Below are 22,672 nucleotides of genomic sequence, written 5' to 3'. Positions count from 1 at the left end.
TTCTTTTTGTTCTGTAGTGTGTTTTTTGAGCTGAGTAACTGTCTTTGGATAAGATCCCCTTTGTTTCGTCTTCTGTATTTGTCAGCACCTGTATAGCCTCTTTTTGTTGTATTTTCTTGTGCAAGCACAGGAATTAAACCCTTGACTTTAACCGGAATAGTTCAGTTGTCTGATTCCACCTCATTTCAATCCCAATCACTTGTTGCTGCCCTGCCTTAACGAGCTGGGTTATAACAATAGTCATGTTGAAATGTTTTGCACAATTAAAGGCTTCAAATCAATCTGTGTGCCCCAGATCCTTTTGCTCCACTTGCAAGTTTGCTGTCCTCAAATCGAGAAGCACCTGATTCAGCTGCATACTGAAAATCACATCTCATGTATTAACAAGAGTTTGTAAGTAAAACTGATCCTGGAAAGTTTATTGATGGACATTATAAAAAATGAAGTTCTGTTCACAGTTGGCATTTCTAGATACAAAACAAGGATTTGTAGTTAACAGAAAACACTCCAAACAAAAGCAGATGTGGACACAAAGGATAACCAAAGAAAGATCAAAACACAACAGAGAGACTAAAAAGTTTAGGAGTCCTTCCCATGCTGTACAGAAATCCAAACTTCTTTATCGATAATGTGATTTGCTGGTAGATAACATCAGCCGTGCTGTTTACAGAGGATCAAAGCTCCCTGAGAAGTTTAAAACTTTATATGACTAGAAATATGTTTCTCTCCTGCCAATTACGTGGGGTTATCTGCAGTGCAGCGTGGTGAGCGTTGAGTTTAGGGACAGCGGGTTCAGTATCATGAATTCTTTCTGTTCTTGGGGGGATGGAGAACGACTCGACAGGAAGAAACAAAACAAGTTTGTCCTTGTCGGCCGACATCAAAGGGAAGACACCACAGGAATAAAAGATAAAGGGAGATAGAGAGAGAAGATTGAGATTTAGATTCAGCACCCCACACACACTCCCACACACCCACACAGCCTCACCGTGTTGCTGTCTCTCTGGTGGAGGACTCCTGTGTGCTGGCTGAAGACATTTCACAGTCTGGTGAGCGCTCATATCGCCTCATCATTGGCTGCAAGCTCACTCCTCACAAATCAGTTTGTTCGCTTACACACACACACACACACACACACAAACTGCAGGCCTATTTGAAGAAAGTTGATGCACTAAGTTACAGCCTATGATAAGTTAATCATCTGGGTTAATGATTGTGTGTGTGTGTGGGGGGGGGGGGGGGGGGGTGTATGATGCAGATATTCCACCAACCCTAACAGAGAAGGGAAACAGCAAAGTACTTTACAAAGTACTGAACTTCAAACACAATTGTTGGTCCGAATGTTCATTTTAGGAAACTTTCCATATTCCATCCACTGCATTAGAAAGGGAAATATTTTCATTGCAGCTGGAGATACTCGACACATGTGCAACATGTAAGCTACAGTTTCAGTAATCAGTAATTTGATAACTGAACACCTCCGCTCTGTAGGCCTCACAGATTTATCTGCAATTTGCAAGTAACGACCCTTTGTGAAATGATACACTGCAACCATTTGTGATCTGCATGTAACAGGCCTATGGTTGATTTTACATTCACCATGATATAAAATCATAAAGAAATGTCATGTCAGCTGTCTTCTTTCTTTCTTTCCATTTTTCCATTAATATTTAATATTAAAATATATTAATATTAATATATATTTAATCTTTTCTCTTTTATACCTTTTCCTTTCTTCATTATTTTCATCTACTTTCTCCCTTTACCCACCCTTCCTGGTTTGTACTTGTATTAGTGTACTAGTATTTTTCACTAAGTCTCGGACATACTGTAGTTTTAGGTAAAAGATGCGAGTACTTCTTTAAACTCTGAGCCTCAAGATGTGAGTCTGTGTTCATGTGCATAACTTTGTGAGTAGCCTGTGTATGTTTGCATATCTGCAGCCCTCTTGGTATCACTTCATTCTCTCCACTGTTCAGCAGGGAGGTCCGACTCTAAATTCACAAGGACCTGAGAGAAGCAGCTCTGTTCACCTCAGCGAAATCTCTTTACACCCTATGGACCTGAAACCATTTTCTCCACTGCTGTTTGGGAGATGAATAACTGGGATCTGCAGCCCTCAGCTGCTGAACAAAAGAGTTTGTTTCAATTTGGGTGTAGACTTAAACTGTGGCATTGACCCGGGGGTTAAGACGTGATGTGATTCAGCTGCAGTAAATGTGTGCAGGGAGCTGGGACGATGGCAGTGCTGCAGGCGAGACGACTGATACGTGTTTTGGATCATTTCTTATTTCCTTTTACCGTGCTGTGTGTTTGTCTTCTCACTTCGGCTGCTACGCTTACTTTGTTTTCGGAGGCAGTACTGCAGAAGTTGCCTCTCACTTAGGAATTTATAGCTCTGTGTCAGATTTGACTTGTTGATACCACAACCACAAGACTACACGGATGCGTCATGCTTTAATTACATAACTAACCACAGCTGTGTTCACATTTTCACTCACTTGCTAATAGGAAGTGATGATTTAGGCGAGCAGGTGGTTTACAGTGTAAATGGCTTTGCTAGATCACCACATATGCCTGGTGTTACTGAAAAGTCAACTATTATTTAGACTTTCTTTTGCTGGCGTGGTGGTGTCTTTATGTTAAAGTCTCCGGTGGCAACAGAAACTTGTAGTACAGGTCTTTACAGGTCCACTTGGTTCCCGATAACCAAGACCCTACCTTGGAATCAGGCTGGGTCTAATTAGGTCGGGTAGGGTCCCACCTCGGGGTGTGTTGCTGCCTTCAAATGGTACTTGTGAGTTTGTGGTTACGAGATGGACAGTTGTGTACATGATATGCTTTGTGTTCAAGTGTTAAGTCATGAGAACACAGCTGCTTTTTTAACTTACTTTGTATCTGAGGAAGGTTAAAATCTAGGGCAACTGGACTTGGTTGAAGAAACTCGAAAAACCATAGGTGGTCCAGTTGCCCTTGATTTTAACCTTCCTTGGTTGACCTGGATGACTGAGAACCTTCACAAACACTATTTCAACGCCATGTGGAGGAACAAGAAATGAGACGACAAAGGTGTCGCATTTTTATATATATAAACTAACCTTTCACCGTAAAGTTAACTTCCATGGCCTCCGCCATTTGTGAAAAACATCAGCAAACACGTCACAACTCGTAAACTCTAAGCTTTCCAAACGTTTCCACTTCCAAGGTCGTGAATACCACAAGACGGGAACATTCATATTTTGGGGAGACAAACTAAATGTTGAAAGTAGTCCAGAGGTTGAACAAACTGCTCCAAACACACTTGGTGTGAAAAAAAATATTTAGGATAAAAATAATCTAAAAGCTTTGTCCATGTTATTTTAGGCACAACAAGCAGATGACTAAATCATAAAGTAAGGAGTGAATTCATCCAGTCCTTTCAGCGCAACAGTGTAAGTCACTCAGAATATATTCCTAAGAAATAAAGTATAAAACATAAAACATATCTGGGATGAAAAACTTTCCCTCCCTCTGTAGCAGAGCAGCTTTCTTGAAAGCATCTTTTTCACACTTTGCTAATATGCTTAGCGCTCTGTCTGGCTGCCATTAGTGGAATTATGCTCACACAGCGGGTGTTAAACATTGTTTGGTGCTTCAGTTAATCTGCTTGTGAAAGCCTCCATATGTGCAGAAAAAATAGGAAGCAATTCAGAGCAAAGTCCTGCTGTATACACATACTACAAATTTTTTATTATTATTCGTTATATGTTTCCATGATGCATAAAGTTCAATGTGGCACCAAAAACTACAGAAAACATTAATGCTGACTAAAAATCTGTTCAACTTTGGTCACAGATCATAACATTGACATTGGAGACTAATGATCAAACACAGTCCCGATTTATTTAAAGAGGTGGTATTATCCTTATTTTCAGGTTCAAAATCTTATTTAGAGGTTGTACCAGAACAGGTTTACATGGTTTAATTTTCAAAAAACACCATATTTTTGTCATACTGCACATTGCTGCAGCTCCTCTTTTCACCCTGCATGTGGAAAGCTTCGTTTTAGCTATGGAGTGATACATCTTGTCTTGGGAGTTGCGCACACTTCCTAGTTAAGGAGTACTAGCCAATCAGAAGCAGAGAAGGGCGGGCCAATGAGAAGGCTTTGTTTCAGCTGTACATGTTGCCGACCAGCTTGGCAACATGGACTGGAGCAAGAGTTTCTGAGTGGTGAGTTATTAATCTGTAACAAAAGTATCTTTCATCCATAAAGTTTTAACTGAGCTCTATCTCTACATCACAGTAACAACTTCATGTACACTGACTGCCTGGAGGGTAGCTAGTGTTTGGAGGGAGAGGAGAGGTGTGTGCTACATCTCTCTGTTTTTCCACCGGTGTTTTTGAGGGCGTGTTGGACTAGCTGCTTGGCGAGCATTATGATGCGCATTTTGCTTTCATCCCTGTGTTGTCACAGGGATGAAAGGGAAGCGGCTGGACTACAAACAAGCTCAGTTCAGCAAAGTCAGTTCAGAGCAGAGTTTTCTGTGGGAGATGGGAACTCACTTTGGGCTTTTTCACTTTGCAAACTAGTGTAGTGTCCAAACAATAATGCTGCGATGATGTGTTGAGAAGAAACCCGCTTGACACTGTTCTTGATCCCATAGAAGGGTACCGTACTAATCTGAGGTAACAAAACAAGGGGTTAGAGGTCAAATTCTATAGAAGGGTTCAGTCCCTACATAACCACCAATCACTGCTCTCCCCGTAGGAGGTCACTGACCCTCTGTCCTGCTGCTTCAGTGCTATTTTGAACTGTTATGAGTCAAATGCACATATATTGGACACCACACTAGTGTTGTAGTACTCGAGACCGGTCTTGGTCTTAAGACCACTTTTTGATGGTCTTGGTCTCGTCTCGGTCTCGACCGCATTTGTACCCGGTCTTGTCTCGGTCTTGGACACTGAGGACTCGGGATATTATTTCAAGACCAGTCAAGACCATGACTTTGGGAATATCAATAAATTGCTTTTGCATTGTCTGATTTTTTAACATCCTAACTTTGATTGGAAGTAAAACATGTTGCTTCAAATGCAACCAATAACCCTAATTAACAACTGTCACCCATCCCTGCGATGCTTACGTAGATTTCAGCTCTTCAGTGTTTGTATGTTGGTGTTTTAATGGGAATGTGGATCTTTCAGATCAATTTGAAAAGTACCTATGATCTCGTTCCACATTTTATTGCATGCTATGCAATGCAGGGAACTGGTCTTGGTCTTGACTCGGTCTCGCCCTCCCTCGGTCTCGGTCTCAACTGCTCTCAGCCCCTAAAATTCTTGGTCTTGTCTCGGTCTCGATAAACTCTGGTCTTGGTCTTGACTTGGTCTCAGTTTGGGCGGTCTTGACTACAACACTATTGCAAACCTATTACATGCACAAAAAAGGAATATAACTCAAAAAAGGAGAGGGAAAAAGCCAAAAAGCAGAATACCACCTCTTTAAGACAAGAGAAGCTGACACCATTTTTCAACATCAATGCTTTTACTCTCTCTCTCTCACATACACACACACACACACACACACACACACACACACACACACACACACACACACACACACACACACACACCATTATAAAAAACTTACAAGTACTGAAAGCTATATAATCTTGTTTACTTATTTTCTGATCAGATACCCTGTACTTACTAATTCCAATCAAATTGTGGTCATTTTTATTTAGATAAAATCCTTGTATGCTTGTGTTTTGGTCTTCAACATTTGGGATATTTGGTTTCTTTCTTAAGTGAAATTTTTTTTGTCAAAGACAAGTTTTTAAAACTCAGGTATCCAAATTCAGGTAACATATTGGCACTAGTATTGATGTAATACCCAGCTTTAAAAAAAAGACTGGAACACTTATTTAACAAGAAATGCCTAAAGCTAAAGAGAAAAAATGTACAAATAAATGTCAATTGATTTCTTAGCTGAAAAATGTTTCTCTTCTATGTCGTAAAAAAATCTTGTACCACTCCCACAGTGACCCCGCGTGGTTTCCCACCCTGACTGGTGTGAACCGAGGCTTTGCTTACCGTATGTGAGCACGTAGAGCGGCTTGCCGTTGGTGTCCATGGTGGTGAGACAGGGGGCCTTAGGAGAGATAGTGCCCCACCTCTGTAGGGCCGCCTCCAGAGACGGTGGCCAGTTGGTTACCACGCCCAGCTGCTCACCCTGCATGGCCACCATCTGAGCCCCCTCTGCCTTGGGCTGATTGGGATCTGGCTGCTGGACTGGAGGAAGATATAGAAGAGGAGAGCAAGAACGTTAACGGTTTATACATTTTAGATTTGTTGACAAGTTCAAAAATTAATTCCAACATTCACTGTGATCCCAGTGCTCCACTAAGCATATTCCAGTTTCTCCCTGCAATATGCTTGCTGAAGGACCCCAGGATATATTTATATTCACAAATACATCACAGACATACTCCAAAAATCTGTTCATAGTAGAGATAGCAGTTTGCATGTAAACACACTTATGAATGGAGTTACACTCTAGTGTGTAGTCTGGAGTTTTTACGAGGCTTTATCAACTTTTTCACCCTCATTTCAAACAGTCTTTAAAGATTTAATTACCAGGCTTAACCAACTTAACAACTACTATCCTCACAGTTAATAACAATCATTTCAGATGATGCTTAAAAGTTAAAAAATAAATGATTTTCTGGCATACACTTTCAGCTGCACAGAAAAAAAATCTTTCACCATTATAAGTCAAATCATATAATGTGGGCAGTTTCACTGTGTATTGTGTTCACTGCTCTAGTCATTTATCTGTGTGCATTATTGTCCAGCTTTTCAACATTTGAAAAGCATGGTTAGGAAAATGTAAAGTACACATGATATACTGTTTAGTTCAAGAGCTAAAACTTGCAAACACTCTTTGCAATCTATGGTCCTGTTTTAAAACCATACTTTTCTTCAGCTGCTTCTGAGTTAATTGATTGTATTGGGTATAACCAAAATGATGTAATGTAGTATGACACAAAATGCAAACAGATGACAAAAAAAAAAGCACAAGCCATGAATAGTTTGCTGAAAATGTTTTTTTAAGGCCCATCAGACCCAACTTCAAATATTTTTCAAAACAAAGAAAGAGATTTATTACCCTCCAGGAGCTCCTCAAAGTCGTCAACAAAGAACTCTCTTAACGGCGGCCGCTTGGGTCTCTTCAGAGTGTTGACGAGTTGCTGAATTTTGGCTGAAACTCTGCTGCTGACTGGAACACCTGCGGAGGACGAACACACAAACAAACAGACACACATTAATGTAAGTCCAAGACTAAACTCCTGATTGTGCTCGCACAGGTGCACCGGTGAAGTAGTCGTCGCTTTCACATTCCACTGAGTGCATCCTGCTACTTCATCTCTGATAAACAAAAACATCCCCAAGTTATAAATCTACATTTAAATGGCACATGTCCTCGAGTGAGCAATCAACAGAACCGCAGCTGAACATGACACTGATGACAGAAAATGGCACACGACATAAGGTATGGGTACAAATTGCTATTTCATTAAGGCTGATTTTAAACCCAACTATCTCAGTGTGGAGCTTTAACATGGAGAGGTGGGATGGAAGCCTAAGTCCTGAGATCTGGAAGCAAAAAGATGTTTTGGCAGATTTTGTTGTGGTGTGGCTGTGTGAGCCAAAGACATGCAGTAGCTGAGCTTGGCAAAATCATCATGAAGAAGTTGGTTTGCTGTACGTTAATGAAGAGTAAATAAAGGCTTGGAATAAACACACATTTTCACTTAGCTGAAACGTTTTCAACTTACATGGACATGTCTCTGCCTCATTTCTCACCACCTAATTCATATGCATCGAGATTCTGCAAAAGCAGCTGGGTCAGATAGAACAGAAACCGGTGCAAAATGAGTGTGGATTATACATCATAAATTTATTTTTTTACAGGCCAGTTTTAGTAGTGAAATGCCTCCAAAGACCAGATAGAGAGGGCAAATATTATTCCTTAAAGAAGTTCCGATTTTAAGATGTAAAAACTACTGAAGGAACAACCAGAGGGAAAGCCACTAAAGTGAAATATCGGCTCCTACTCAATGAATCAAAGGTTAAATCCTCAAATATACAGAATCTAAAAATCCAAATCTCTGAAAAAAGAAACATACTCAGTGCAAGCAATATAATACAAAGATTTATAATTTCTGATCATATCCTCTCTGTGTTTTGAAAAAGAGCCTCAGCTTTGTTGTGTCTCTTTCAGCCAAACACCCCCAATAAGCTCCCATCTGTAAACTCTGGCACCTGATCTGTCAAGCTGCTTCGCTGTGAGCTGCGTTCAACATCTACGTCCTGGGCGGCATCGATCACAGTGACTGATGAATAACTCCGTCTGCTGCAGCTTCATGCTCCTCCAGAGAAGGAATTATGAAACAAGCAAACAGGGGTCCTTGGTCCTCTCTGAGGAGTGTACAGAACTCTGGATCTGTCCTTTCTAATGCTAAACAGCATTGTTTTGATGTTAAAAGAGCTGGCTGATGCAGCTCTGAATGATGACAAATTAGGCAACAAAGGGAGATGTAAAATTTTGGATGGACTGATTTGTTGATTTGCGAAAACTTTAATAGATTTAACCACACCCACCTGCTGCCTCTTTAGATCTATATAATATTTATTTGTCCCCCAAGTAAGTCTGAAAGTCTGCGTTAATCCAATAAACTCAGGTCCCTGTTATACTGATTTCCCCTTTAGGAGCTACTGTTTGTCATGACTTAAACAGCTGTTAACTATGCTAGAAATATATAATTATTGTCATGTGGACCTCAAGACATAAACAAGGTCATAATGAATGAATACTGGTCTTTCTTTATGGTGGCCAAACTATTAGAGGAGCTTCTGTTTCTTATTGTTACTATAATTATTTCTGCCACCCTTAAACTCTTCTCCCCTGATCATTTTCCCAGCCCTGACTCACCATCTCCGGTCTCCATCAGCTCAGCGTTACCATACTTGGGCGCCTGTCTCTGGGCCGCGGTGCCGGCGCCCGGGGCTCTCTCCACCTGGATCCCGTCGGTGGTGGTCGCGTTGGCGGTGTTGTTGGTGTAGCCAGTGACATCTGGAGGGGCAGAGTGGTTCTCTGGGATGTGAGAAAATGGGGGGGGGGGGGGTTAAAGAGGGAAGGGAGGCCTGGTTAGTTCCCCCACACATCCTGCAACATTTTCAATGGGGGCTCTTACAATCAGGATCAGTTAGAGAGAGTAGATATATGACAGAGTTTGGTCTTAATTATATAGTTAATTCATATAGATATCCCACTGTTATAATACATAAGCATAGTAAAGGGATTTTACATGACCTAGCGTACAACATAGAGGACATGCTCACTAAAAGACGTAGAGGCTTCAGTAGTATTGTCATTGCTAAAACCATCTGAAATGTCCTTTGACATGTGAGTGCTAACCTGTGGAAATCTTAGTTGATGTTGTCATTGAACTTGAGTATCTTTTTTTAACATGACGCTTCCGTCTTGCATGTTGTGTAAAGGCCATGGCCAATATACTGTTTATTAGAAGGCCAAATACTTAATGTAATCGGGAATGGTTGAGGGAGGAGATTAGGAGTCTAGGCAGGGTTTAAATACTGAAGCAAGTTGAGCTGGCTGTACTCTGGCAAACATGAGTAGTAGAGGAACATTTAAGACTCTTCAGCAAACTAGTGTGAGGGCAAAAACACGTCGCTAGTAAATAACCTGATATGCTCAGTAACTTCAAGTACACTCTCTATAATGGACAGCAAGTTATCTGATGATGAATTCCATGTTCTGTAACATTATTATAGCAAAGTATTTATACATGCAGCATTTAGAAATGTACTGCTAAAAACATGCAGACGAAACAGCAAGAAAAAGAAAATTAACAAGAAAGTGAAAAACCTCCATGAGCGTCTGAGCTTGGATGATCTAACACTCACTCACCCTGCAAAGAAACTTTCAGGAAAATGATGTTTGGGCCTTGGTGATTTGACACACCACAAATATATAGTGAAAAGCCACCAGAACCAGCACCACAACTCCCTCCAGAATCCTGCAGTCATTTCCTCACGGATCACCGTTGATCCGCACACCTCTCGTTTCAAACAACCCACCACCACATACTGCGACGCATGCCTTTCTCTGAGGGAAAAAAAACCACTCCATTTCCATCAACACCCACACCGTAACATTGGTTTTTAGGTTGTTTCTCTCCTTATTTTGTGCCACATTTAGATTTTGTTTCAGCATATCTGGTGCGCCTGATGTTTCAAAGCTCCCACCGTGCCTCAAATTCTTTCACGTTTACCTCTTTCATGAGGCTGAGCTGCTGTTCAACAACATCAAACGGTGTTTACTGTTCTGCCCGGAGGATTCTTCACTTTGAGTGGTCGGAGCATGAAATGATGCAGGGAGAAAGATGTGTGGTGAATCTAAATAGGGATGTGTGTTGGTGCAGCCTGCTGTGTCGTTTACTGTCCTTTTGCTCTCAGTCTGAATACTCAATCAATTCAATAGAAGTTTATCCCCAAAAAGGCAATAGTGCAATATATATATATATTCTGTTTGCAGTTGTAAGTTCTGCTGTTTATGCGTTATGTCTGCTGTATTAATATCATTACCCTGTAAAGATTTATCTTATAGTCTCAGGTCCCAGGGCTGAATTATTCCCTGTGGTCCACCACGGATAATTATGGATAGTTGGGAAATCCTTTCTAACTGCTGCTTAATTGATCCGTTTCATTCAGGTTCAGACAGAGAACCACAGAGCTCACAGGGATAGAAACTGCCTTCAAATAGACAAATGTAGGTTTTATTTTGCATGGACGTGGAGCAGATGAAATGTTTGAAATCCAAGTGGTTTAAGTCAGGAGGAACCCTGTTGCTGCTACAGGAGTCTGACAACAAAAATGGATCTCGCCTTGTTCAGTTTTCAAAAATGTTGCATGATATTATTTGTTATGTCCACATGTTAAGTCATGTAAAAAAAAAAGGTCCTAAATAGTATTCAAAAAAACTATATTTCTTCAGCTCCAAGAGCTTGACATTCTGAAAAACATTTGTTTGTAAAGCCAAAACTATTTGAAAATGACCACTTGCAAAATTGTGATAACCACATTTGGTTTGTTCAAATGGTCTCTTCCCCTGAGCATGGTAAAACCATTCCGATTTGAAGACGCCATTAGTGTTTTCCTGAAGGGAATCAGCAGGGTCGGGGTTTGAAATAAAATATTCCAAACAATAGTCTGGTAACAATGGGCTGCTGTACTACCCTGAAAATCAAAATAACACACATGATAATTACCACAATTTTCAAAGATGATATAAAGAAAAGTTCACAAAAGATAGCATGAACCTGATTACAGCAGAAGGAAAAGTATAGAGCAGAACATAGTACAAATCTTTCAAAATATGAAATACAACAGAGATACAACTATAATAAAGCATATCAAGCATATGAGGATGTACTTCTGCTTTACATTACTTTTAATACCTCAGGGAAATGGGTACTGAGAGAGGTTGCCACTTTATGATGATGCTTTACACCAGTGGTCGACAGTAGGTGGCCCGCGGGTCAAAACTGGCGCGCTGGAAACTGGTCAGTGGCCAGATTACTTTAATAGCAGCAAAAGAAAAAACATTATAGCGGCTGGTGCTAAAACAGATCTCAGTCATGACAGCAAAAGTTACTCACATAATCACTTCCTCTTAAGTGACTGTGCCTACAAAATGAAAGCACGAGAACATCTTTTCAGCGGTACTTTATGTGGTGTTTAATTGAAAAGTTCTGAAGGATAAGAGTCTCTGGCTTGCTTGAAATACCTCTGAAAAAGCCATCAAAACACATGAGATCACGGATTCCCCTGAATGAGAAACGCAGGAATTTCCTCTGCCTGGAGATACTGGGGAAATGAAAATAAGATATAGCCTATTTGTGGACCAATGACCGGGAGGCACACACTAAAACGCACATGTAGAACAATCTCTTCATAATCAATTTGTTGGAAAGGAAGAAAAATAATACTAGCAGCAAGTGGGAACACACAACCCGTCAAACGGGAGTCCTGTGTACTGCCGACTGAGATAAATAGGCAACCAGCAAATGACGGATTATACGATAAATTGACTATGTTCTGGCCCGCCATCTATTGAATTGAAAAAAATCTGGTCAGATGCCAGACTTATTTGCCGACCACACGCAAGCTCTCGTCTCCCATCTTCCATTTTTCATCTCAGCTTCCCGCATGAAGCTCCGCTGTTTAAGTGAAGGACAAGAAGACAAAGGAGATCAAACTACATCAGTCCAACACGCTTCACAGCAGGAAGGTTCCCGTTTTGAGCAAAGCAAGTTACATTTGAAAGCTTCAATTCAAGTGCTGCTCATGTATACAAAGAAACCAATCTTTCATCAGCTTCTAACTGAATCCACTGCTGACTATTTCTTTAAAAACCCAGCTTTCTGAGTCAGGGCTGTTACATTGCTTTATGGACCTGGCGCTGTGCACTGAAGCATTCTCATGTTGAAACTGGAAAGGGACAAACACAAACTGCTGACAAAAAGTTGTCAGAAAACTATGGTCAATACATTATAGTATGATTGATTGATTTGTCTTCTTTTATAGTGATCAGCCCAAAACATGAAAAGCAGCCCCAGACAAAAGGCACAAAAATGAAGGGAAACGGTGTCCACATACATGGCCATGTAGTGTATTATTAAGAGACAGTGATGCATATTTGATACACACTGTATACAGAGCTGAACTGAATTAAAGATGTGTTGCTGAGTATTTAAAGACACAGAAACCAGAGTTACAGAACGAAGATGGATTTTTACTGCTATCTCAGTCTCGCCCTCTTACTTAATATTTCATCGCTTGTTCTCTCTGGGAGATGGAGTGCTTGCATAAGAACAGTTAGCAGGCTGTTTTTTTAAATTAACGAGTTTTCCTGATAAAAAAAAGAAGAAGAAGAGGTTTTTCAGAATTAACGAGATTATTTCAAGGAAGCAAACATCCTGCCGGTTTAGTTTAATCCAGTGTTATTTTAGTCTGGGTTTGAGACATTGTCTTTAAGTTGTAGACAACACTGTTATTGGTTTATTGACCCCCTACCTGAAATCATACAGGCCTAGTACTGTTTTTGTTGGAAGATCAGGCTGAGTAGCATCAACACCCGCAGCCTGCTCCAGGATTTTGAGGCATCTTGTTAATTAAAAAAAACACTTCTCAAATGAATGCATTACGCTTCTGTAAATATGCACTGACATGTTTTTGGAAAAACAAAATTCTCTTATATTCATCCCATGGCTCTTCAGTTCAATTATGCCACTAAAAATGACAAAAAGTGAATATGATTTGAAAGGCTGAGAAAGATATGTGGCGAGGGAAAAGCAGAGGGACTGAGAGACAAGAGAAGAGAGGAGGAGATGATTCCCTAGGAAAGCACCAAGCCAAAGCCAGCGAGACCAAACAGAATTCTTTATCCAGACATGGACTGCATATCAATACAGCAGCACACAGCACAGGCATGCTAATTACTGTGGCACACTGTACATTCTGTCTCTGCAACATCTGGGCTGTCCGCTACAGTGAACCAGACATGCACTCTCTGAAGTCGCATGTTGTTTATTTGTCTTGTGTGTGTGTGTGTGTGTGTGTGTGTGTGTGTGTGTGTGTGTGTGTGTGTGTGTGTGTGTGTGTGTGTGTGTGTGTGTGACCTCATCGGAATATATATGATGATGTGTGACGGGGACATCTGAGGAGGATGATGATGAATGCCTCCCTCACAGCTGGAAAAACGAATCAGGCTGTCTAAGGGAGCTCATTCAGGGACGGGACACTTCCATCTCCCCACATGGGTCAAGGAGCGTTTAAAGGTGGCTTGATGGTTAAAGTTACTGTGGCTGAAAGGTCACATGTTCAAGACCCACAAGGGCAAATGTCTTCCACCTGCCAAAACTCTCGGTGAACTGTTTCTATGGATCAGTCAGCCAATCAAGAAACATTTTACGTCTTGTTGACATGCGACATAGTGAGTGTAATCTCCAGCTTAATGTCAGCATAGGTCATTTATTGAAAAAAACATGTTTACGTTTAGTAGAAACGTAGTTAGTAGTGTGACACTGCTAACCTACAGCAAAAAGTGGCAGGGAGTAATTGGGGTACGGGGCTCACGGTTCAAAGTGTGTGACTTTGAAACTGGAGGTTTGCATCCTATTTCCTTCTAAATGTCAACGTAAGTAACCAAGAATGAGGTATTTTCTGAAGTGTAATACAGACTGAAAGTTCATTCTAAACCAAGGTCTAGAATGAATTTGCAGTTTTAAGTCAGAACGGACAAGATGTCCTTAAAGTGCTTAAAAGACTGACTACACTTCTAGTAGTAGGACATAAGGGGAATCTTCATTTGCAGATGGAGACTGTGTTCTAAAACTGAAAGTTCCAGAACAGCTACTGATAGACCTTGTGCTGACATTGTTTTGTCAACTTAATCAAGTGCTTTTCATGCCAAATGAGTTTTTCCTTATCCAAATCAAGAGTCCAAGGACGTCGCATGATGTCATACTGTATTTGTAGCTTGGGCTCTAACCCTAACTGAGATACCGGTAGAGTAAACTAGATACTATACTTAGTATGATTGTTTTTCAGCTATTGATCATGTAAACACAAATCCTCACATACAGCGTGTGAGTGCAGGGATTATTCCTGATCAACACACAAAAAATGCGTCCTGCTTTAGTTGCCTTGCCTTGCCTTGCCTTGCCTTGAAATGTCAGCTGTCAGGACTAAACTTTGCCTTTTTATTTTCCCTTGTAGCGCTGATGATGCAGGATAACATTCACCAAAGCAGTTCGCAGAACTTCACTGTTACACCTCTTAGTTAGTTTGCAATAAGTTCATGTGAAAAAAGCAGACTGGAACTAACAGATAAAAACATTTCACAGAGGTGTAACTTGCCTAAACTTAACCACACCTTAATGATGGAAGGGGCAAAAAACTCATATGGGTAATTGTGGCATGCAATCTTATCATTAAATCTTTCATTGAATGATTAACTTATTTAATTGAAAACTTAAACCTACTGTGTTTGTAGATATTTACTTTACTGTCCAATATCCCTGGCAAGTTACCGGAAAAGTTAATATCTACAAACACAGAGCTTTTTGGACAACTTTCTGGAAATGGCTCAATGAGGCATCAGTGACCGTCTCTGTGAATCTGCACATGTTTTCTTTGAGATATTTCATCCAGGTTCTTAATGTAGGAAAACGTGTTTATTTTGTAGTGAAGTAACACTGACTGCTCACATACTGTCCATTTTTCACTGTCTGGGAAGCAGCTCCAGGACTGACATCACCACTTCAGTCAGTGTCTCAGCCGTTGACAGTCACAAGCTAATATTGAGATGTACAATAGCTATAGTACTCAGGGGTTTGCAGAAACATTAGTGTTACAATGTAGAAAATATTGCCCTTTGTATATGAGGAGAAGTCATGTATTTCTGATACTATTGTCTTTTGCTTTGCTGAAAAAATACCTCAACTTCTCAAGGCTATTTCACACATTCAGTAGCATCCAAGTGTTTACTTAGCAAAGTGTAGCCTTTAGAAGTTTCTGGTGAATAGGTGTTTTGAAGGAAATATATTCCTGAGGAGTGAGATACGAGTCTAAATCTTCTTCGGACATCTTCACAGCAGAAACAGACTAAAGAGACCAAATCATCTGTCAAACAGCCAAGAGTTACTGTCACAGTTGGTGAGGACCTCAAAAAATTCAAAAAGACAGTCTAAAAAATGCTATCAGTATAAGAGTGGTAGACAAGCTACATACAGTATGTTTAGCGCTTTAGATTGCCTTGCTGTTGAAAGATGTGTTTGCCTTGCCTTTAAATTAGACTTTATCGAAAACAGGATTTATAAAACTGCAACAAATCAAGAACGCTCATGTAGGAGAAAACCTCAATCAGTTTTCCATCTCATTCACGATAGTCCTGCAGTGAAAACTTCTTTCACGTCAGCCTTACAAGACACCTGATGAATAGCATCCAGGAACCGTCTGTTGCTCTCAAAGTGCCGAACTGTTATTTCTCAGAGACCATACAGTATTCCCCTGGCAGATATACTGCAGTGACAGCAAGGCTAAGCTAAAGCGCATTCCCAACGGGCCTCACCCAGACGGCAGCCTTAATTACATTGAATATGGGAAGGCTTCCAGAACGGTGTTAATGGATTCAGGGTAATTTCTTTTCTGACAATGATGAGTGGCTGATTAAAGGTCTGGTCTTAGGCCTTTTCTTTAAGTGTATGCTCATTCTTCACTCCAGTGTTGATGGCTTAGTATTCTTTAGCAATCTAAGAGAAACAGAGGGAGTCACTTCAGTAGATGAGTGTGTCAGCCGCTGCTTTTTCACATGCCAAGTGTTGTGCCAAGCATCCAGTCAGCTGATGGAGTCTTCAGGTTCTCTTAAAATGCAGATTGCAGGAGTCAGATTTTAAGAATACTGCATAAATTACAGACTAACACAAAACTAAAAAGCGGAAGCAGGCAGACAGCCTACATTCCACTACCATCTGCTTTCTGGCTTAGATGAAAAGCAGTTTTGAAAGCAGATTGCCTTGGGCTCAGCAAACAACTAAAAACATGCTGCATAATTAGCCAAATCAATAAACAACACCAAACAGAGTAACCTTGACAAGACGGAGGACTCATTCACACAAGCTGCTATCTAGCCCCTTTAAAAGCATTGTTGATTTTCCTCATCAACAATTCAAGACAGCCTAAAAAGCTGTAAGCACCAGCTTTTTGTTTTAATCCACACAAAAACACATCGTTTTCATGCATTTACGACAACGTTCAATGCTATTCCTAGTGATGTTAGCATTGAAATATTTTCTTCTGGACTAATTAGCAGGGAACAACTTGAACAGCAAGCATATGACGGAGGACACTGCGGGAAAGAGTCCCTGAAAATGATGAGGGAAAGATACAACATCCCTGCCTTGAGCCAAGGGATGGCAGGAGACTGGCCCTGCTTCTCGGCTCTCTGCCAGCCATGCTCCGATCTCAACTTACCGGAGCGCCGTGGCCCAGAGTTTCCCTTCTCTACCATACCAGCTGGCACTTCCCTCCTCCTCCTCCTCAAGGAGAGGTGGGTTAAAAGGCCTGCATGTGAGGAACAAGAAGGGAGGGGGAATCTTGAAAAGGGCTGTGAAGTTGTATCTCATTCAGGAACCTCACTTCAGAGAGCAAACACTTCACTCTTGGCAACTACTAAACTTTTGAAAATCAGCACCTGTTTCTTTACCAGCTATTCTCCTTCGGCTCTGAAATGCCCAAGGATTTGAAATGGCCTAAAAATGTAATTACACACCATCACAGGTCAGAATTAGTTTTTTTATACACATATAAAAAACAGGTTTCATAGCTTTAGTTAGAATTATGTTCTCTCTCTTTTCATGGAAGGAAACACCTCACATTGGCAACTTTTTCAAGAATGCACCTATCCAGAGTCTAAAAATGTTGAATACCATAAATGTGCTCTATGTTTTATCACTGGGTGCAGCTAACATGTGCACCACTGTAGCTTTTATGCTAGCATCAAGTGTCCATCACGATATGTGTGTGGGTGTACCCACTGGTTGACCTTTATATCATTATATATATTATATTGACTGACTCCGTTATGGAAAAAAATACATTGTTCCCTCATCCTGGAACAATGTAAAGGTGGTTACTCTGTTATTTACTCTAGGTGAATTGACGTCAGTTTTAAAAGATATGGAAAATAGCAGCCAGTTTGGATGGTTATACCTCTTATCTTAAAATCTTTTACCTCTTTGCACCTTATCTGGAAATTTTCATAACCTTTTAAGTTGTCTTAGCTTGTTTGTTTTGTATGTATTGTCTTCTTGCCCAAATTTTATGGGGCTTTTATGTGACTATATAAAGAAAGAGAAAGAAAGTTATTGTTGTATTCTGAAGATTGAATAATCCCAGGTTCATTAAATCATTTGACTTGATTAGAGATGTATTAGGAGGATGTATGTAATCTGTACTTGCCCTCAAGAAAAAGCTGCTGAGAGTTTATTTTAGTGCTCAGTAGTGATTAAGATTAAAAATATTTCAACTTTCATCAAAAGAGCAGCAAATGTCTCTAAAGGGTTTTCAATAATTGCATAGCAACAGCAGCAGCACAAATAAGCACTTAGCGCTGTTATCTGAAACAAAAGAGGAACCCAGTGACACAAACACAATGTTCTCTGTTGAACCTAAACTCTGCCAAAAGTCAACCATAACAACAGATTCTCTGCAATGACCCCATAAAAGGGATCTGCAACCTGCAGGAGTTGTGGATGGATGAAAGGAGTCAGGACAAATTGGGGAGAGGGAACAAAAAGTTATCTGCACGAGCAAGCAGAGCTGATAAGAGCTGAATGAAAAGCAAGCCTGGAATGAAGCCATACGGAAAACGATCTCCCTTAAGTATTTACACACACACACACACATACTGAAAACACTGAGACCTGAGCTGCTTTGGCCTTGAACAAGGAAAAGAAAAACAGAGCTGTAACCCACAAGTGTGCGGAGGATTTCCTCTGTGATAAACATGACCTCAGTAAAACAATGAAACTTTATGTCAATTGAAAAAATGTACAACATCATGTGATGTATCTATTATACTTTTCTGTGAAAAATCTATGAACCAAACTATAAACTCTAACCAAAGAGGCTGCCCAGGGCCGTGGACGAAAGACTGTGACTGAACACCAAATGTACATTTTGTCTGCAAATGACCAAACCAAAACCTTCTTCAATCAGGAGTCAGTGGACATCAGCCATGATATTTGTTTTACATTTAAGATGGCCACTGTGTCAGTTTACGTAATCATAGGATTATAAAGTAAATTAGTTTTCATTGCAAAAAAATGTTTCACACTTGGCTTAGGTCATTGCAGCGTTGTGTCACTGAAGTTATTATAAGACTGATATTCAGTAGTCTGGTGGCATTAGGTCTCGTAATGATATTTACGAGAAAGGCTCAGGAAGCCTTGTAGACCTTTGAGCTTATACTCTTCCCCAAAAGTCAAGAATGAGATTCCAGGATTATCGCTCAGGTTTCTTAGTGCAGCTATATATATGCAATATATGAAGTCAATTTAAGATGCACATGGGTAGATTTCACCTCAAAATGCCAAATAGAGACAGCTCCATTTAACTTTTCACCTACCTATGACTGCTAAAATAAACAAGTTTCCTTCCAATATCTCTCTCTGTCTTTGAACCAGGCTGAATGCCGTTCTGCCGAGGCCCACAAACCTTTAGCGGCTGCTCGCCTCAGAAACATCCTTCTGACTTTGCTCATTTCAGACTGCAGGGAACAGTGACACAGGCAAATCAGTGGAAGCGGGCCCAACAGCTAACCAACAGCGTGCACAGAACCTCTCCTGTCAAATCTGAGCAGCGAAGGAGCTGAACGCTGGCTGGGAGGAGCTGGCAGGGGCTCTCTCTGTGTCTGTCCATGCATTATCTTCAGAGCTGGATACCAACAGTGCCAGCATGAAAACAAACCTGTCGCCACTGGAGCATTTAGTCACGACGCTACCTCAGCAAACAGTGGGGAAAGGCACAAACAGGATTCTGTGACAGCAGCAGGCCAGTTTTTCACTTTTATGTGTGTACTGTATGTTTAGAACCAGTTGGTAAAAAACTTCCACCCTGCTGTAGTGTTTGTGCCGCGCTCTGCCCATTGAGCCTCGCAGGAAGACGGTGTGTGGTAAGGAGTTCATAAGCTGTCCTCTGGTTAGTTTTAATGAATTTTTAAAAATCCTCCAGACTATAGTTTAAAGGGAACTGGTGCAAGACAAATATCTCACAATCACCACATGCATTAACTGTCACGATATGTGCAGTGTTGTTACCTTATTTTTTCTGTGACTGAGTGAAAATGTCTTGTTTTTATAATACGATTATAAATAAGCTCTGCTATAAAGTGTGTTTTACGATGAACTGCGAGGTACATTACTGTTTTTCTCAATGGAGCCTACTTGTTTGGGTCTGAGATGCTAGTGCTCTAGTGCGACATTTAGTGGCAGTGAATGTCGCATACAGCTCTTTAAAAAATCCATGGTTTTCACAGGAAAGTGACAAAATATCATAAATAAGATTGTAGATTGTAGATTGCAGAGAACAATATATAATATTGTCATGACAAAACAAAAGAATTTCAAAAAAAGGCAATGGTTTTTTTGAAGAGGAAAGAAATGGACAAATTGCATATGGCATTGTTAAAAAGGCAGTCCTTCTTCAAACTCAAAAAAAAAAAGAACTTACAATAAATTACATTTGTGAAACATATTTTCAGTTTCAATAAATGTAAAAATAGAAATAAAAATAGAAAATACCAAAAAATTGAGCAGCAGCAAAAAGCAACATTACGTTTTTGGTGATAGCAGAGATACTTTCAGAATTACTTTAGTAATTTTAGACATGTCAGACATATAAGAGATAGTAGGACAGATAGAACACACAGACCAGAGTTATTACAGGAAGCAGACACACGTTAAAATTTAGGCTACGACCCTGCAGCTAAACACACTTTACAACCAAACCCCAGTTCACATATTTAAACTTCAAAGATCCCCCCTCCTATTCACACACACACACAAACACACACAGTCCTCCCAGCCACATACACCTTCATTAGAAACCTCTAAAAGCAAACTAACTAATAACTACAACTAAATAAACTCAAGGATAGTTGCTTTATTTAAAGGCCAAATCAGACAAGCTTTGAAGTTCTGCTGCAGTTTTTCAGCCTTGTTGTTTCCAAACTGGGATTCAGGGACCTCCACGTGGTCTTATGAGGATTCTAGGTCTACAAAATTTGGAATATTTTAAGTTCACAGTTTATATTCTTAAGAAACTGAAAGTAGCACACATAAATGTACAGTATATGAAAGGTTTTACTCATAAGAGATCCTTCTGGATGATCATACCTGATACAAAAACGTTATCAGCTGGTGGTCTGTGGTGTTAAAAATCAGCAGCTTTTCAGTCAATACGGTATATTATTACACACTGTCAAAGTAATCCAAAGGAATAATTCAGAAATACGTTCATGGAGGACTGCAATAACACTCCATATTTGAGATAGATAGTATTCATACTAGATAATTTTTTATTTAAACATATATTTTCTTTAAAGTTGTCTTCTCACAAAATTTGATGTGGGGCACCTTGACACTGAGTAATTAACTTTAACAATCTTCTTTATGCAAAACTGCCTTTGATTATTTTGTGACATAATTCTTTTAAATTTAAAGTGGATGTAAAGCACTTTAAAACTGCCTCAGTGTTTGAATTGTGCTACGAATAAACCTTCTCCTACTCCACTTTTCCTCTCCTCTTAATGTTTGTCCATTTTATCCTGTTAGTTTTGATTCAACTTAAACCTCCTAAAACTTAGCACATAACTTGTGCTCACAAATATACAATGAGCTGTCAGTAACCTTAAGTCAGAACGCACAACTGTCAACTCCACACGTCATCTCTAACTGTAACAGTAACAAAATCTGAACACCTTCAACAGCCTTCAGATAACTCAGAACGGATATGAAAGTTTGGTTAAGTTGTCTAGAGTTTGCTAAGGAGCTCAAGTTGACTGAAGGATTTGGCTAAATGCAGCAAGCCTTTGCTAAGAGTCTCTGGCATTTGCTAAAAGAGTCTGTATTATGCTAAGGAAGTTGTATTTGGCTGAGAATGGCTGTTCTTTGCCAAATCTAGATACAGATCTGGCTTAGGGTCTTAAGAGATGTCAACGGATGTTGGGACTTTGCTAAGATATTCAGAAGTTGCTTTCTTTTTGCTTTTGTTTTCTGGAGTTTGCAAAAAGTAAATGATGGTCCTGATTAGCGTTGGATATCGTTAAAATATTTCCGATACCAGTACCAAAGCCAGTACCCTTAAAGTGATACCGATACCAATAGAGTACTTCATTCGATACCTTGCATAAAATGCCACCTGTTGAAGCCATAGCAGTTGATTGGTAGCCTATTATTATTTTTATTATTGTTATGGACAAGCAAGGTGATCTATTGTTTTTTTATTTTTTTACATAAAAGTACTGGGATCATCCTAATTAGTCCATCCTCACAGGTAGTATTATACGGGGAAAGACAGGAGCTTGCAATTTTTTTATATTTAAAAGAGGAGTGAAATAGTTTAGTCAACAAATATGTTGTGGTAATTTTTTGACACGTGTGTTGAAAGTAAACAACGTAAAAATATTTTGTGAACTTTCAATCATTAAACTGAATTGAAATCTCCGCGAGTGCTTTTTCCTTTATTGAGTCGCATACCTCCTCCTACAGTCACAAGTATAAAACGAGTAAGGAGTCACTAGACTACACTAAAGACTCACAAACAGAGGAAAAGAGAGGCTGCACGTCCAGCCGATCAAACCAGCTACACCTGAAGCAGCCGGAGGCTCTGTGAGTAAAATCAGCTGATCGCTGCTGCGCCACACAAGCGTTTAATTGAGGTGATGAAACGCAGTGAGCGATCTTGATCTTGATGATCTTGCAACAGTGACGAACATGCCAGAGACCATAGCCGAAGGTGAGCGGCTGTTAGAATCAGCCATGGA

General features: G+C 40.1%; 1 protein-coding gene across 4 annotated transcripts in view; it reads right to left on the bottom strand.

The window, feature by feature from the left end:
• LOC123972848 (disco-interacting protein 2 homolog C) overlaps nucleotides 1-22,672 on the bottom strand; it is a 459,676-nt gene that overhangs the window by 55,138 nt on the left and 381,866 nt on the right. For 3 of the 4 annotated variants that reach the window (XM_046052558.1, XM_046052557.1, XM_046052560.1), the window contains exons 6-8: nucleotides 8,975-9,136; nucleotides 7,148-7,267; nucleotides 6,073-6,270 (exon numbers count right to left, since the gene is read on the bottom strand). In XM_046052558.1, coding sequence (XP_045908514.1) covers nucleotides 6,073-6,270; nucleotides 7,148-7,267; nucleotides 8,975-9,136 — 480 coding nt within the window. Of the gene's footprint in view, nucleotides 1-6,072; nucleotides 6,271-7,147; nucleotides 7,268-8,974; nucleotides 9,137-17,100; nucleotides 17,191-22,672 lie in introns of all 4 variants that reach the window. The other variant, XM_046052561.1, reaches the window with a different exon arrangement.

Source organism: Micropterus dolomieu, linkage group LG06 (genome assembly GCF_021292245.1).
Source record: "Micropterus dolomieu isolate WLL.071019.BEF.003 ecotype Adirondacks linkage group LG06, ASM2129224v1, whole genome shotgun sequence".
Taxonomy (NCBI): Eukaryota; Metazoa; Chordata; class Actinopteri; order Centrarchiformes; family Centrarchidae; genus Micropterus; species Micropterus dolomieu.
This window is presented reverse-complemented; position numbering and strand designations above follow the sequence as displayed.